Source organism: Solanum verrucosum, unplaced genomic scaffold, assembly GCF_900185275.1.
Source record: "Solanum verrucosum unplaced genomic scaffold, falcon-dt-bn FXZP01000306.1, whole genome shotgun sequence".
In the NCBI taxonomy this organism is placed as follows: Eukaryota; Viridiplantae; Streptophyta; class Magnoliopsida; order Solanales; family Solanaceae; genus Solanum; species Solanum verrucosum.
The window spans coordinates 3,054,260-3,072,347 of record NW_026020398.1 but is presented as its reverse complement, the minus strand read 5'-3'; the positions used below and the strand labels follow the sequence as shown (position 1 = coordinate 3,072,347).

The window sequence follows — 18,088 nt, the reverse complement described above, 5'->3', positions numbered from 1 at the left end:
TGACGACCCAAAACATTCTCTAAAAAATGTTGTCCTCCAAAATTAGTTTTGTCTAGAAAAATTAGGTCATAGTTACACATTTTGGTCCTCAGATTCTTATTAAACAAACAATAAGGAAAAAAGAATCAAAAACTAAAAATTAAAGACGACCCATATGTGGACTGGATATTGGGTTGGAAGAGTGATGCAAGGCCCATAACCCATTGGCTATGAGAATGTACATTTACAGGGCCATTTTGGTTAACATATTTGTGAATTGTGATGTTTTTTTTCTTGTAAAAATTATATAAAGCACATAGTATAATAAACAAATTACTTCCTGTCCCTACTCTTTCATAAATTACGAATTTCCCTTATTTTTATTGTGTTACGGATACTTTAATATGCGGCCAGATACTTTAATTAAGAAGCTGTAATTATCAGGTTAGTGCGTTAAAAAAGGGATTTTAACAGATTTATGCGTTAATTAAGGGATTTAAAAATTAACTGCCGCAATTAACTCATACGTTTAATGCATCTGCAAATCGTTCAATCTTAAAACACTACTGAACTAAAATTTTGAAATTCAAATTTTGAAATTTTTATTTCTTGTTTTACGAAAAGCTCTGGAAATTCCAACATTTTTTTTTGGGTGAAGATCTGTAATGAATATTTCCATCTTGTTAAGGCATTCAGGTATATGGGAAAGTGATGTTAGGTACGAGCAATACAAAATTGATGGCATAGTGGTGGGGGAAAATATTTCGTTGGTTAATCTCAAATCAGCAATTGCAGCAGAATTGAACATTGATGAATCAAAAAAAAATATAGAGATCAGATACGTTGTAGAAGGTAATTCATGTCCATTGTGTATTCGGAATGATATGGGGGTGAAATTGTACATAGAAGTGAAGAAACATGAGGTAGAATTTGGTATATATCCACTATGCATTGATATATCGGATAGAAGTGATGAAGATATACATAATTTTGATGCAACAACAGGTGCAATTGTGTGTGTTGAAGGTGGAAAAATGGACACAAAGGCTCTAAGCATTGTTGAATCGAAAATTTGTGATTCTTATTACATACCAGAGATGGAGGTGGAAAATTATATATCAGATACAAATATTTCTAATGTGGAAGTGAAGCAATTGTACAAGGATAAGACAACTCTAATGGCTGTTATGGAAAAATATAAAATTAAGCATAGCTTCAATTTTAGAGTTAAGAGATCTGATAGCAAAAGGTATGTGATACTTCAATCTTATAAAATTGATGATTTTTTTGATATCGTGTTGATCATGATACACAAATAACGTGTGTATGGTGCAATTGTAGTTGTTAGGTATCATAAGGGTTTCTGCTTGACAGTTTAATTGAATTTTGAATGTGATATCGTGTTGATCATGATACACAAATAACGTGTGTATGGTGCAATTGTAGTTGTTAGGTATCATAAGGGTTTCTGCTTGACAGTTTGATTTGTATATCAAATATATAATATGAGTCGTCATTGAACTGAGTAACCATTACAATTTAAGTAAAAGTCTTTGTAATAATGTTTGGTGTACTGTTATTTTATTGCAGCTACGTACTAGTATGTCATTCAGATGCTTGTTGTTGGGAATTGAAGGCGTCCGTTAGGAAAAATACGGACATATTCAAAGTGAGATACTTCAATAGTGAACATACATGTCCATTGAGGGATAGGGTATTAAGTAACGTTCAAGCTACTGTTGGGTTTCTTAGTGGTGTGACAGCTCCAAAGTTAGTGAATCATAAAAGAAAACATACTCCAAACGATATAATTGAGGATGTTAGGGCACTATATGGAGTTGAAATTTCTTACCAACAAGCATGGCGTGCAAAAGAACGTGCATTGGAGATGATTAGGGGTAAACCTGCAGACGGATACAAACAGATGCCAAAATACATATATATGCTGAACATTGTGTATCCAAATTCATATATACGTATGCACAAGTCGGAAAAAAATGAGTTTATGTATCTCTTCATATCATTAAGGCCAATGATGAGAGGGTTTGAGTTCTGTAGGCCTGTTGTTGTTGTTGATGCTTCACATCTTAGCGGATCTTATCGAGGGACATTTGTATCGGCAAGTACACTCGATGAGGCAGGTATGACATGTTGTTTATTAATTTGATTTTTCAAGATAGTAATATAACATAATGGAACAATCATATATAAAGAATCGTAATGGTATGTGTTTCAATTTGAAGGTTGTATCTTACCGTTAGCTTATGGAATTGTAGACACGGAAAATGATTGTTCATGGACATGGTTCTTCCAACACTTTAAAAATGTATTTGGTGATAGAGAACAAATGTGTGTTGTATCAGATCGAAATGAAAGCATATTGAAGAGTGTAAGTATTGTTTATCCAAATATTCCTCATTTCGCATGCATATGGCACCTCTGGAAAAATGTGTGTACATACTACAAGAGAAGCAGAACCATACTAAGTGATATTTTCTATTCGATGGCAAAGGCTTATCGGAAAGATGATTTTGAAAAATTAATGGCTAAAGTGGAAAAAATAGATGGAAGAGTTAAGAAGTATCTTCAAGATGCTGGGTATGAAAGGTGGGCTAGATCTCATGCAACTGTGAACAGGGGGAGGATGATGACTTCGAACATAGCGGAATGTATAAATGGTTGCCTTGTTGATGCACGACAATTACCTATTATAGACTTTCTGGAAGAAGTTAGAATTCTATTTGGTACTTGGAATTGCAAAAATCGAGAAATAGCATCTTATACAAAGGAAACATTAGGGAGAAGATTTGAAGAAATATTGATTATAAACGCGTCGAAATGTGTGAAAATGAAGGTACATATTTGTATTATCAATTTTTATGATTCTAGCTTTTCTTCTCGTTATATTGTTAAGTATACCAATTACAAATTCGTTTGATGTATCTGTAATTTTTAAACATTTGCAGGTAGTTGCATCTTCTGAATATATCTTTGCAGTGTATGAAGGTGCGATAAGATACATTGTATGTCTTGAAAGAAAAACTTGTTCATGTGGTAGATTTCAACATGACGAGATACCTTGTGCGCACGCAATGGCTGTTTTGAAGAAGAAGAATATTAAAGATGTACATCCCTACTGCTCTGATTACTATAAACATGATGCATTAACAAACACTTATGCACTTCCAATAGAACCAATGCCAGACAAAAATGATTGGATAGCTCCAGAATCTGTTTTGGAAGAAGTAGTCTTGCCACCAAGATACAAAAAAATGCCTGGAAGGCCAAGAAAAAAGAGGAAGAAAAATCCAGATGAAAAGATTACCACAAACACGAATTGTTGTGGACAATGTGGACAGGAAGGTCACAATAGAAGAACATGTACTTTCTTCCCAAAAGATTCGTAATGGTTACTATTTTATGATTCAATAAATGAATAATGTTATGTTTTTGGCAACATTAATTGATTGTCAATTTATTATAAAAATTAGATTGGTATACTATGTGCTTTTTATAATTTTTACATCGATTAATAGTGTCAAATAGCTGTGATGTGTGCCAAAGTTAATAGAGACAACATTTAAAAAAGGTATCATATGAATCAATTATATATCATATACATAATATTATTTTCTAAATTTTGCATCTACTAATAATAGAATATCAGAATTTGTTTGTTTTACCAATATTATATATCATATACATAAAATTTCGATATTTATGGGCGAAATTTGAGTTTTCATGCACAAAAATAGTTTTCTGGAAATTAAGTATAAGATATTTAAAAATTTAGATTGATTTTAGTATAAAATAAGTATATGATACTTTATATCTTTGAAACTTTGTCATGAAATGATAAAACTGTATCAATTTGAAATGTTTTAGACACCTATGTATCATATACCTAATATTTATGTAATTAAAAAAAAATTAGTATCATCTTATAATCTTATAAAATATAAATTGTACAGTGTTGTGTGAACAAAAATTATGTCATTTTAAGATACTTTATTTTTTGTATCATATACTTAATATGATTGATGAAATTTTGTATCGGATTCACTGTTGTAAAATCTGCATTGACATGTATAATACTTATAATATAGAAAAATTAATGTACGGTATTAAAATGCAGTGAAAATTAATTTAGAAGCGACATAAAAATTGTGAAAATAACTACTCTTCAAAAATATAATAATTAATTACTTAGAAATATAATGTAGACCTGGAGAGGAATACTACAAAACACTTAATGTATCTTCAAAACAGTAAAACTTCACATCTTTACGGTAAGTCAGTCAATAAACAACTAATCTACATTAAACAATTCATCATCTGGCAATATTATGGAAGCAGCCTTTAGCCTTATAGGATCATCATTCTGGCTAACGTATCCAGCATTGGCCTTGTCGGTACCATATTTCCATAATAGTGTTGCATATCTTGAGCGAAGATATTCACTTTGAAAAGGAATCGATGGGACCTTGATTTCATCGCTTAGAAATTCAGCAAAAGCAGCTACATATGTTCCGCAGTCGCTGAAAACATAAAGAAGATACATTATAAATTGAAGGAAATGTGTAAATAAAGCTGGGTGGATTAAATACTTACAGGCTATCGCTTTTTTGTTGCATAATGCCTCGAGCAAATTCCACTTCAAACGGATGTTGTGGACCCATCAATTCACCAGTTTTGTTGTCTTTGTATGCATCCAATGTAGCCCAATCAATTCTGTCGGTTTTATCAAAGAATCCACTATCATGAAGGTAGTTAGGCAGGATGATAGACAACTGTTTTATCTCATCAGATTGACTTTTGTTCCTTGTTCCTAAATTTGAGTCATAAACTCGGATTAACCGGCTCCTTAAAACAACCACAGCCAACACCCAATGAAATTCTTCATCACAATTGATCGGAATATATACCTCATCTACTAGATGCCATGGTAAAGCAGCAGGGACAGAAAAACCATTGATGACTTCTTTGATGGACCTTTCATATACAGATACAACATCAGCTCGGGCAATGTGTTGCTGTGTACTGAGAGTATCATCTGCAGGACTGCAATGGTACCTTTTGTATGCATTTTTTATATAGGTATTGAACAAGCAGTTGCATGTAGTGTATCTGTATTGATCCATGCTTCTTAGTTTTGACTTCTTGCGTAGATAGTAAAAAATTACATCTATGTGCTGCAAAATTAAAGAAAAAAATAACACAATACATAAAACAACAATATATGATAAAAAGTATATGATACATAATTGTATTGTATATTGTACCTGATCAGTCCAACATTTTTTTGGCTGTGACATAGTATAAAACCAGTTCTTGTCCAAAGGAAATGCGACAACAAAATCCATATAATCAAAGCCAAATAGAGCATTTTTGCCTCTATATTTATCATCCGAAGGTTTCCTATGAGAATGATTATAGCAACATAAGAATAAGCTAATACAAAATAATAGTATAGAAATAATATAAAACGAAAAGTTACTTATTCGAATATGCTTTGCGAACAAGATACATTAATAAAAATACTTACTTGTTTGCATGTGTTTTGAGGAGTCCCTTCTGTATCCACTGGGAGTATTCTTGCATTAAAAGTGAAGAAACTTGGTAGGTAATGCCACATCCTTCAAATGGAGTATACGGGCGAATGTGATCGTCTATTTTCCCCTTGCCCTTATCGCTGGATCCAAAAGTATTCACATAAGGAGACTGCAAAATCTTTGATGGGATTCTGTTACGTGGAGCTGGAGTCTTTGTATCAAAATTGTGTGCAGATTCCTTGATTGGAAGTTGGGTGGGTAGCTGACTATCAGATAGAAAATCTTCACTGTTGGTTAGCTGTAGAGGAATGATTACACTCAGTGGTGCGACATTAATTGGCTCGTTTGGAAGTTTGTAGACAATTGTATCTATGACTATTTCAGTGCCAGATGAAATAGATGCCGCTTTGGAAGAATCCTACATGATATCAGTAAATTATAAGAAAATAGTACACTTTATACGCAACTGTTGACATTTGCATTAAACAAGTTAGAATCAGACAGATGTATCAACAATTACTAGATTTGAAGCATGTCTTTTGGAGTCTTGTTTAATTGAATCAGCAACAACTTTATCACAGCTCAATACTTTTGTGTGCAATTGTGTGACCTTATGTACTGCATCCTCCTAATAAAGAGAATATTACACAGCATTGCGATTTAATTTCAAAAAATGATTAATTATAACAATTCAAAAGCTCTTAACTTACCACTTCCTTATTATGAACAAACTCTTCTATCGGAAAATCACTATGGTGTATTGTGGGTATAACATTTGTTGAATCTTCCATAATCTGATCCCTAATGGACGTCTCATCAATCTGTGTTTGTAAACAGATATATTAAGATGCAATTACAAAGTATCAGCTACTAGTGATTCAAAAAAAAATTATAGTATCAACCGAGATTTAAGTGTTTACTGTACACCAATGATACACAAAAAAAACAATGATTATTTCATTATATGAATTAATATTAATAAAGTATCAGTCATTTGAAAATTATACATTGTTAATAATTTAATTTTAATGAAATTAACTAATGATTGAAAGTCATTAAGTTGTATAATTAAATTCAAGTATCATATGCATACCTTTGCAACATTTTCTTCGTTAACATGTTGTTGTTCAACCTCCACTTCATTTTCATCAACATCATGATGAACAGTTGCAAAATCCTTATTGAATGGCTCTTTAATCTATGTTTGTAAAACAAAATATAAGGAAGGAATTATAAAGTATATGTAAATTTAAGTATCATATGCATACCTTTACAATATTTTCTTTATTAACAAGTCGTTGTTCAACATCCACAGCAGATGCATTACCATTGTGATCAACAGTTGCAAAATCCATGTGCATAGGTGAAATGGGTTGTTGGAGTAATTGATCAGAAGCAGATTCTAAATCAACATTACCTTTGACTACTGCATCATCCACTATATGTGGCATAGAAATGCCACCAATGTCCTTCATGATGCAAAAATTGAGTATAACACAAAACTAAAAAGATAATCTAAAAAATAAAAATACTACCTTATCACTTTTGTTATCTTTCGCGGCCACTGCTTTCATCAACTCAGAATGATTTTTTATAATTAACGCCTCAAGAGCTCCAATTTTTTGGTCAACCTGAATTCAAATTAAGCATAGTAAGTGAGATTATAAATAACAATGAAAATGTTTAAATGACATAGTTATGTTTACTTACATAAGACTTAATGTGACCCTCCAGATCCTCGAGTCTTGCATTGTCCGATGATGTTCTTCGGGGAACTGTATTAAGATGAACACCAGATACATTATCAAACTTTAGGGGTTGTGAAATCGGAGTTTTAAATGGCTGATTATTTTGCACGTTTGGTGTTGTCTTTGGCACATTATTCTTTGTTGGATGTGCAACCTTTCTTCTCTTGGGGGGTGGGGTGGATCCTGTGGTAGAAACACGTGTGTATCTCCTTAACAGTTGCTCCGGAGGTTTTGATGAAAACTCTTCAAAACCAGAAACATCGTTTGGTTGCACCTCTTCCTGATTAACAACTGATGTGGCTGGCCGATTTGGAGGTACATGACTATTATTTGGTAAATCAAGTGATTCGAGTTCCTCTTGAGTTGGCTGCACGTTAGAACAATCATTCTATAGAAACAAAAATTAAAACATCGTTAGAACTATTTTAAATAATGTATCACAAATAAAACAATAAAATAAAAACGGATGTTATATACTAATTACCTCAGTAAAGATGTTTTCAATAAACATCTCGTATTTAGGCCTTGCACCCACAACTTTCCAATTGCATACTCTTGGTATACCATTTCCTTCTCTAACAGCTATCTCGTTATGCATTGCCGACGCACATTCATATACCCAAATATTAAGTGCGTATGGAAATCCATTCAACCGATACATTTGTTTGTCAGGTTTATACTCTTTCCTAAATGATTTCATTAACCTCGTGAAGGCAAGTTGTCCCCACAGAAACTGTTTATAGCTGCCATCTTCTACCATAAAGAAATCTTCTATAGGAATTGGTGCATCACCGAGTTGGGAGAAAACAAACGTATGAATGAAATACAATATAGCCATCTGAAGAGCATCATCACTGCTGTCCCAAATACCTAACTGAAAACGATCTACCAGCCGTCCTTTGGTTACGTTATAATTTGGACCAGGAAAGTATCGCTAAACCAGCCTACTGATTTTTGAAATAGGATATGTAAAATCTTTAACATTTTCGGTACACTTGAGACCAGTAATAATTGCAAATTCTCTAATAGAAAATTGCAATACATTTCCTTTAGCATGTCGAATATGGATTTCTTTGTCCAAATTATCATGCTCAACCTCTAGAAGATATAAACATTTGGTAATTTGTCCTTGGTAGTGGCACTTGGGGATATTAAGGTACTGGCCAAATATGGTATCCTTAAACATGTTCATACCTTCATCCTTTATTGACAATTCTAAATTTTCTTTAAAATTAGAATTGTAAGTAGGACCAAACTTTAAAGGTTGCTTTGGAATATGTTTAATCACATATTTCATATTCTGCAATTACAGAAAGATAAATGATGTTCATCAATAACTATATCGATAAATGATGCATACATAACTAAAAGGGAAATATCATAATTGATTCAAAATATTATGTTTCAGATCATTTTATACTTAGTATGCCAAAATTGCATTACTGACACAGGAAATCATATTACTTATGTATATACATTGGCTTCTATTTAAACATGATACAAAATGTTAACTAACATATATGTTAAATTCTGTTTTCGCATCATTCATGTGCATATCTAAGAATATGATACATTGTACAACAAATAACCTCTATATCATACAACGAATTGAACGCCTATCTTAAATACAAATCGCAGCACACAAAACTTGCCTTAAACTAGTCTTTTCATCTACAAATGTAAAACAAATACTTATTTTTCTATCATCTACATATATGAATCATAAGTGCCAGATACTTTATTTCAACCATGCAACCTTAAAACCAACAATAAGATATCAGCAACTGATAAACAGATATATGAATCGAAAATTAACAGATACTTTATTTCAACAACCATATCTTTCATCTACAAATTTAAAAGTAAAACTCAAACCCCAACAATCAGTGTTTCTACAGATTACAAAACTTGCCTATCTTAAATACAAATCGCAGCACACAAAACTTGCCTTAAACTAGTCTTGCATCTACAAATGTAAAACAAATACTTATTTTTCTATCATCTACATATATGAATCACAAGTAAAAGATACTTTAATTCAACAATTAAACCTTAAAATCAATAATAAGATATCAACAATTAATAAACAGATATATGAATCACAATTAACAGATACTTTATTTCAACAACCATATCTTTCATCTACAAATACTTATTTTACTATCATCTACATATATGAATCACAAGTAAAAGATACTTTATTTCAACTATGAAACCTTGATATCAACAAGTAACAGATACTTTATTTCAACAATGAAACCTTAAAATCAACAATAAGATATCAGCAATTGATAAACAGATATATGAATCACAATTAACAGATACTTTATTTCAACAATCATATCTTTCATCTACAAATTTAAAAGTAAAACTCAAACCCCAACAATCAGTGTTTCTACAGATTACAATATACACTAGATACGTTTATTTTTCAACAATGTGTAAAATTAAAAGCAAAAGATAGACATACCATGGGTAGTGTTGGTCGTAAAATGGGAGGGGCAACCTTTCTACCCCTTTTCTTTTTAGTTTTTGCATCCTTTGCTTTAGATGATGATCCCACTTTCGTTTTCGATTTTCTCTTGGAAGAAGTTCGATTCGCCATTAATGCCGTTGCATGCAAGCTTTTAGACCTCTGTTCATTCAAGTTTCGGTGTTCAGATTCAAAAATTTGTTCATTGTTAGGTGTTATTAATTGGGAAATCCCAATATTAAAAGAGGGATGATCCATTGTGACAAATAATCCAAAATCGATTGAAACAAAAAATTGATTTTGAAAGAAAAATGAAGAAGAAGAAGAAGAATACCTATTTTGAACTTTGACACTGTTGAATCGTTTGGAAATCAAATTGCATTGAAAGCGGTAACTGATTTGGTAGTGGGAGAGATTATAGGCGAGATTTTGGGGGTGAGGAAGATGGGTTTGATTTCTTTCACAATAAAGTATCCGGAAAATAGGAATTGGGGAAAAAATAGGGATTTTTGAATTTTTATGAAAGAGAAGGGATTAATTGATAATAGGTAAACATATGTAGTGTACTTTAGTAATTTTGCCTTTTTTCTTTCTATTTACGCGAATAAGCAAATATATACTAGTTAATTAGATAACATAACTATAATTTATCTAATTATAATTCGCCACTAACATTAAGAGTTACTTACATGGGTTGCGGTTCAGATTTATATAATTCACCAGGTTTTTTCATTTGATTTGTATTTGTATATGACAATGATTTCCTTTGGTTTTTCGGTTTTATCATCAGATACATTAAAAAAAAAAGTTGTATAACTTTTTAAAGTTTGTATAAACATGTATGTGTTTTCTAAATTGTATAACTTTTGTATAATGTAATTTGTATAATTGTTTAAAGTTCAGATATTTGTATTTGTACAAATTCGTTATTTCGTGTTTTATCATATTTGTATCAAATATGGACGAAAATAACTCAATTGTACAAATACACATGAATTATACAAACATACCTGCGAATTATACAAATGAGGTGCGAATTATACAAACGAATAAGCTATAGCTACAACCCATAAACATGCAAACTATAGCTAAGGAGCCTAATTAAGTTTATTATAGGGAAAAGGCATAAATCCCCCCCACCCCCCGAACTTGTCACGAAAAATCAGTTACACGCTTATACTAATGTGACGACTTATTACACACATGAATTACTTAAAAGTGAATTTATTTCAACCCTAACGCACATACAACCAGTCACATGATGAGAAATTGTTTCACACTCGCGCCACATCATCATCATGTCACTGCCACATCAATAATTACGTCAGAGTTTTTTTAAAAAATAAAATCATGTCACCCAATTTCTTCTTCTTTTCTATACACCATCAAACTCATCATTAAATCACTATCATTGTTGCTATTATCATCATATTCACTTCTCTCCACCACCATAGATTTCACCACTCATAATCAAATTTACCACCAAAATCTTTCCTCAACCATTACCATCTTAAAAAATTGATAACAAACATCATAAATTTAACTAAATTCACCATCGGAACCATATCACTATCATTGAAATTCATCACAATCATAACCATAAATTCACCGTCCACATCAAAATCACGAGTTTCATTGTCATTATCGAAATTAAAAGTCACACCACCTCTAATTTTTCACCCATCACAAAACATTATCATAATATACAAAATTCATTCAAGCTCAAAGAGGAGAATTGTGAAAAGTTGCAATATTTATATGCAAAGATTTTAGTTAGACAATTGAAAAATTAGTGCTCGATTTACTATTACTGATTTTGAAGAAAATCTAGTGAGGATTTTTCTGAGAGAATAAAGATCTATGAACATACCTTAAAAAATTGCATTTTGTGCAAAAACTCATAATTTTTTTACACTAAAAAGCAAGATCTTAAAATTTTCTTATTTCAATGCTCACAATCAACAAAAAACACAAAAATAAATTGAATAATTTGTTGTCTTGACTTGATGAATTTGATGTGGGAATAGTAAGGATTGACCAATTTTAGATGTCTTTGAACAATGAACCTAATTAATTGAACAACTTCGCGATCTTTGCGATGAATTTATATGCCGCAATGCTATTTTCTATTTTTCGCTTTGGAAATTTATCATGAAAAAAAATTATTTTTCATATAGCCATAGCAAAAAGAGTATTTGTGATAAGAAAAAGATGAAGGAAAAAGAAAGGTATGGTAACGTGAAGGAGAAGAGTAGCGGTGGAAAAAAATTGCATTTTTTTTTCCACTCAAACGCGCCTTATTTATTTTTTATTTAGTCTTATTTCCATGTCAGCTTTGAGGCTGGTATTAAATTCACTTTTGAGTGGTATAAGTGTGTAATCGGTCGCCTCAATAGTATAAGCGTGTAACTGACTTTTCGATACAACTTCAGGGTTGAATTTATGCCTTTTTCTTTTATTATAATGATTGTTTGCGAAATTTCCCCTTTTAATATTCCATTTTAATTTTCTTTTTATTTGTGAAATTCTATTTTTTCTACATTTTTAATTTAATACCATTATATAGTTTTCTACAACAGTCTGACATCGTCCTTGTCTCTTCATTGTTGACCCACCAACCTTTCATTTTCTCCAGCTGCTATAACTTTTAGCTCTATATGTATGCATTTTGAAAAATTAGAATTGTGTTCGATAGAAAAATAAGTGGGTTTTTTATTTGTTATTATGATGATACGTAAGTAAAATATATTATATTAAAAATAGTACTAATGTTCTTCACATTGAAAAATTAGGAAGCTTATCACCCTTTCAGTAAGAATTTGTTTCTCATCATATGTTTTTTCAATTAACTGAGCAGTAAATAGATGAAAAAATCATATTTTTTTACAACACAAAATTTTCATTAATTCACAGTGAAAAAAACTCTATTTCTAGCCATGACATAGTTAATGTGGAATGTCACAACTTTTTTTTCCCTATTTCAAAAGTCATTATCCTCAAATTTTGAAATAACTTGTTTTCTAAAAAAAAAATTTTTTTTTTTAACCAATCAAAGATGAAAAAATGAAAATCATTCTATTCCGAACACGTGTCTTGAACAAGATCGATTACCAAGAAGAATATGACACAGTATATACGTTAAATCGTTCCTTTCTACTGATTTAATCATATAGTGTACATTTTCTTCATTATTATATTATTTATCTTCAATTTATCAGTAAACAGTTAAAATATTAGTTCACTGAGTTCCTATTTAATTATATTATCATTTATGCCTCTCTTGTCAACTGCCAAGTAAGCAAATGATTGTTAAGGTTTTAATAATCAAAGGCCCTTTGCACTATTTTAGACCTAATTTTTAACATTTAATGATTACTACTAACATGGTGGTATGAACAGTGGCATGACTTTTTGATAATAATATACTCCCTTTATCCCTAATTACTTGTCTACTTTTAAATTGACACATTTATTAAAAAAATAACTATTGACATTGTAAGTTTACCATTTTATCCCTATTAATTATGAAGTGGATGAATTAAAGACTTAACATTTTCATGAAGTTCTACTTTTTTCAAAGTAATTAATTGAGGGTATAATAGGTAAAAAGAAATTGTCCTAACTTGATTTGTTAAAATGGACAACTAATTAGGAACAACTAAAAAAGGAAAAATGAACAAGTAATTAGAAACAGAGGGAGTATTAACTTAAATTTGTTGGAGGAAAGTAGTAAATAATTAGCGGGTTTATATCTCAAAAGAAAATGTCCCTCGTTGATTAAGAAGACACTTTTTTTTTGTACAAAGAATTGTCCTTGTAAAAAAAAAAATTGATTATAACTTTTTGATGTTAGTAATATATTGTGTAAGTGATCTATTGTCCATGCCTAATTATATCATATCTAATGTATGGACGAAATATTTCCAAAAATAATATATTGATCTTGACATGTTAGCTAAATCCAGTACAATTTTCCATATTCTTCTAACCAAATTTGGCCTATAAAATATCAATTCAAAATAAGCATTATCACACACTCCAAGTTGCATTACAAGTTTCGATGACCATAAAAGATTATCGTACCGTGGTAATTGGTAAGTGTACTTCTCATCAATCTTAATTAGAAATTTTGAATTGAAGCTCCAATTGTATGGAATCACATTTGATATTAGGTGTTTTTCCTCCCAAAAATGTAACTTTTTCGATGCGAATCTAAATTAGTTAAATTTCAAAATAAATATCAAATACCGAGTACGATCGAAAACAAAAGTTTCGATGACCATCAAGAGTTATGTTCTTACGAGTTCTGAATATAGAGTCATTTTTAATAATAAAGAGTGTTTAATACTTCTTTAACGTAAAATTAAATTAGTCGAACTTCAAAATAAATATTAAACACCGAGTACGGAAAAAAAACCCAGGTTTGATGCCGGCCGTATGACGAGTTCAGAAGGGACAAAAGAAAATGGTGCATGCATGTGGATGAGGATATTATTCATACATGGTAGGTAAAACTCTACCGTTACGATCTCTTCAAATGGCGCAAATGGAGGACATAATTCAATTCTAAACATACTTTTCAACCCAAAAAGAACAAAAAAAAAAAAAAAAAAAATCTATGTGCTATGAATTATGATGGTCAACACATTTTAGACTTTTGATCTAATATTATCTTAAAGTTTAGGAGAAAATCTCGTTTATTATACTTGACTTCTAACGAAGTATTAATTATATGCGGAGTGAAAGACGTAAGGAGGTTTATTTATTTCATTTTCATTAGAAAATTATATTGTAAATATGAAATTAATTTTTTTTTACGTATATAAAATTAATACCGTAAGAGGTGAAGCTAGCTAGGTTTCCTAGAATATTATTGATCTCTAACCTCCAACTATGTAAATAAACTATTTAGCCTTCTAATAGCATGAGTGTCAACAATTAACATTATATCAATTTTAGAATATATATATATATATATATATATATATATATATATATATATATATATATATATATATATATATGGAAAGATCGGGGGCTCATGTGCCCCATTTTAGTACATGATAAATTCACCATTTGTTGATATTAAATCACCATCTTAGCTACTTTGTGTATTTATATATTTATATTTTAAATTCTCTTCGTGAAAATTCTCATTACCCTACCTGTTCCAATATTAGAGTAATCTTAAATCATAAGAAATAAAAAAAATTGAGTAAATTAAAATTGATTCCATAGTATGATGAGAAACTTTAACACACTTAAAATTAGTTACTCCTAATTTTTGTCGAGGGTGAAGGTTTAACTCGAACTTAATATTCTAATTACTTTGATGCAACACAAAAACATATCAATATAATCTCATCTATCTATATATAATAGGAGAGGAAAAAACACCTACGTGTCAGCACCACAAAAATCATGTTTTTAAATAATTAATATAAAATTAGAATAATTAAATATATATTATTTTAAAACAATTTTAAAAATTAGTTTCAGGTAACTAAAAACTGTTTTATTCTTTATTTAAAAATATATATTGAAAAGTTAAATAACCAAAAAGAGAAACGGTTGATTGTGTAAGGGAATTGGGGTAGTTTTTTCTTTTTTTTTAAATTCACTAAATTCTATCCAGATAACATGCCCAATTTAATAAAATAAAGAAAATACTTTCAATCCAAAAGAAATAACAAATAAATAATCTAATAAAAATAAAAATTTTAAAACTGATTGTCAATAAAAAAAAAAACTGTTGGTTTTCGTAGGGTGAATGGGTAATATTATTTTTATTAAATCTATCCGGATAACATGCCTATAGTAGAAAGAGGAAACTTTTGATTCAAAATAAAATAAAAAACAATTAAATTACTAATAAAAAATAAGAAATAAATAATGTAATAAAAATAAAAATTTAAAAACTGATTGTCAATAAAAAAATAAAATCAAAACTGTGGGTTTTCGTAGGGGAAATGGGTAGTATTATTTTTATTAAATCTATCCGGATAACATGCCTATAATCAAAAGAGGAAACTTTCAATTCAAAATAAAATAAAAAACAATTAAATTACTAATAAAAAATAATAATTAAAACTTATTGTCAAAAAAATTTAAAAAATTTTAAACTGTGGATTTTCATAGGGGAAATAGGGTAGTTTTTCCCCTTTTAAAAAAAGATTATTAAATTATATCAAGATAACATGGCTTATTTTTATTCAATAATAGAAAGAAAACAATTTAAATCTGGATTAAAAAAAAGACAAAGAAGCCACGTCCTTTAAGAAAAAAACTTAAATTATCCATGATAAGATTTTAAATAATTAATTTAAAATTTGAATTTCAAACAATAACTAACCTTATCCCTAAAAAACATCTAAACATCATAATCCACATCTTTGGAAAATAACTACATCATCCACATCTTCTTAAATCAACTCTTCTAAATATGACTCCAATTCCAAACATGTGTAAAACAAAAATCTGATTACATTTACAAAGATCATAAAAGCATATTTAGAGGAAGTATAGTATAGTATGTTGTGTGTATATATGCCATCGCTCTCAATTGTGTGAAATTGCTTGATTATGATTGAAGGAAAAGAAAGAAGAAACTAACGATAAAGAAATGGAAAAATTCTGAAGAAATTTATGGCGGAGGATCATGTTCTCTTCCGTGTTTGATTTTTGTTTTATATATCATGTTTGTTTTTGTATTTTATTTATTTTGTTTCATGTTTGACTCCTCTTTAATCTATTTTTATTTTTCTTTGTTTGGACAGATTGTAGTCGTAGAATTGGAGGTAGCAGCTTTGTTGGCTCTTCAATATGCAAGGATGTAGTGTCAAAGGGTATAGAGATCATAAGTCTGAGAAGGTATATGTAATATATGACTGAGTAGTTTAATATGGATTTCAATTATTAAAATAAGTCTGGTAATTTATGTGCTACCTTTACTATTGATTCATGATGATTCATATAATTGTTCTATCCTATAGTGCTATTATTTTTTTACGTATTATGAATTCTCAAATTTTAGTCTTTCTTGCGTCCCTCTTATTCAGACTCATGGATAAATTAAGTCACTTGTATAATAATCATGTTCATTTCTTTATTATACACTTGAGTAGATAGACAGTGAACTCAAATGAATAAGAGGACATGGATGAGAGCAATGTATAAATTGAATTTACTCAACAATATTGGTAGATATATAGATGAAGTTGAACTATGTAAAAATAATTTCAAGCTGGATATAAATTTTTTGTTAAGTTATTGTAGACATTTCTTATTTAAATATAAAGTTTTGTGTATGAGATTTAAGCATTGTAGGTTATTGTTGTTGTGATGAGTGGTTTTCCATATTTAGCGTAACTATTTTTTAATATACTTGCTATTCATCCAATGTAATGAAGACATCAAATTATGAGTAAAATATGCTAACATTTTAACTTAATTAGTATATTTGTCTTAAACCAAATTAGACTTTTGAATATTTCATAGTGTTATTGTTTAACTATTTATGTTATATTTAACTTTTTGTAGCAATATTACTTTAGAAGTACTCTTTAGTTTTATAAAGTAGTTCGTGCTTATTGTATAATGTATTTTTTTCCCTTTTGTTGTCATCCGCACATCGCGCGGGCACGTATACTAGTAAATATAATATGAGAAAATATGATATGCACAATTTTTGTTTAAATTTCTTTAATTTATCTAAATGATTAACCCTGTTTTTAATAGTTTGTTTTGTGGTTAAAATTATTTAATTAGGAGAAAACAAAGAAATCGGCCTTTGATTAATTGACGGCCATTAGGGAATCAATTACAAAAACCTTTTTATCTTAATTATCATGTTCGATAAGAAAGTCCCTAACATATTATTATTTTTTGCAAAGACAAGGGGACAACGTTAATCAACTTAGGCATGTAATCAGTTTTGATAATTAACGTGTGATGAAAAGAAGAAGAAGATTACAATCTCTTTTTAAGAGTCTGAAAAAGAAGTATTCTTTAATTTAACCAATGATCATTACACTTACTCTTTCTAACACTAAAAAATAAAAAAAACTACATCGTATTTTTTTAATAGTGATAACTATTTTGTATTATATATATATATACTAATTAAGGTCACAACTCACAAAGCTATAGTGAAATCATTAAACTATGTACCTCACCACAATAATTAAAAGATAAACTCAATAAGCCATTGGTGAGATTAACCTGTTTTTGCTTCAAAGCCAACTTGGCGATAAACAAATCTGAGTATGATATCGTTTGATTAGATATAAAATTTACAAAACAAATAATATTGTATTCCTCGTCCATAATAAGTACAT

The 18,088-nt window shown here is 29.7% G+C and overlaps 3 protein-coding genes across 3 annotated transcripts; 2 read left to right on the top strand and 1 right to left on the bottom strand.

Annotated features, from left to right (window-relative positions):
- Positions 1–644: 644 nt before the first annotated feature.
- LOC125839457 (uncharacterized) lies at positions 645–2,146 on the top strand. Its single transcript, XM_049518431.1, has 3 exons — positions 645–840; positions 1,126–1,228; positions 1,570–2,146. The coding sequence occupies exons 1-3, from the start codon at positions 645–647 to the stop codon at positions 2,144–2,146; spliced, it is 876 nt and encodes a 291-aa protein (XP_049374388.1).
- A 336-nt stretch (positions 2,147–2,482) lies between these two features.
- On the top strand, positions 2,483–3,386 carry LOC125839652 (uncharacterized). The gene is made up of 2 exons (XM_049518647.1): positions 2,483–2,833; positions 2,946–3,386. The coding sequence occupies exons 1-2, from the start codon at positions 2,483–2,485 to the stop codon at positions 3,384–3,386; spliced, it is 792 nt and encodes a 263-aa protein (XP_049374604.1).
- A 902-nt stretch (positions 3,387–4,288) lies between these two features.
- On the bottom strand, positions 4,289–9,884 carry LOC125839456 (uncharacterized). Its single transcript, XM_049518430.1, is given in 12 exon segments — positions 4,289–4,517; positions 4,591–5,171; positions 5,262–5,397; positions 5,525–5,949; positions 6,034–6,101; positions 6,238–6,352; positions 6,625–6,729; positions 6,800–7,000; positions 7,067–7,162; positions 7,224–7,667; positions 7,764–8,579; positions 9,750–9,884. Coding segments are annotated over 12 exon segments (3,351 nt in total).
- Between the last annotated feature and the right edge of the window lie 8,204 nt (positions 9,885–18,088).

Excerpts from the sequence above, each read along its gene's own strand:
- LOC125839457 (XM_049518431.1), top strand. The coding sequence starts at position 645 with ATGAATATTTCCATCTTGTTAAGGCATTCAGGTATATGGGAAAGTGAT. Across the intron at positions 841-1,125 it reads CGTTGTAGAAGGTAATTCAT|TGAAGCAATTGTACAAGGAT; the intron begins GTCCATTGTGTA and ends CTAATGTGGAAG. Across the intron at positions 1,229-1,569 it reads AAGAGATCTGATAGCAAAAG|CTACGTACTAGTATGTCATT; the intron begins GTATGTGATACT and ends ATTTTATTGCAG.
- LOC125839652 (XM_049518647.1), top strand. The coding sequence starts at position 2,483 with ATGGCAAAGGCTTATCGGAAAGATGATTTTGAAAAATTAATGGCTAAA. Across the intron at positions 2,834-2,945 it reads CGAAATGTGTGAAAATGAAG|GTAGTTGCATCTTCTGAATA; the intron begins GTACATATTTGT and ends AAACATTTGCAG.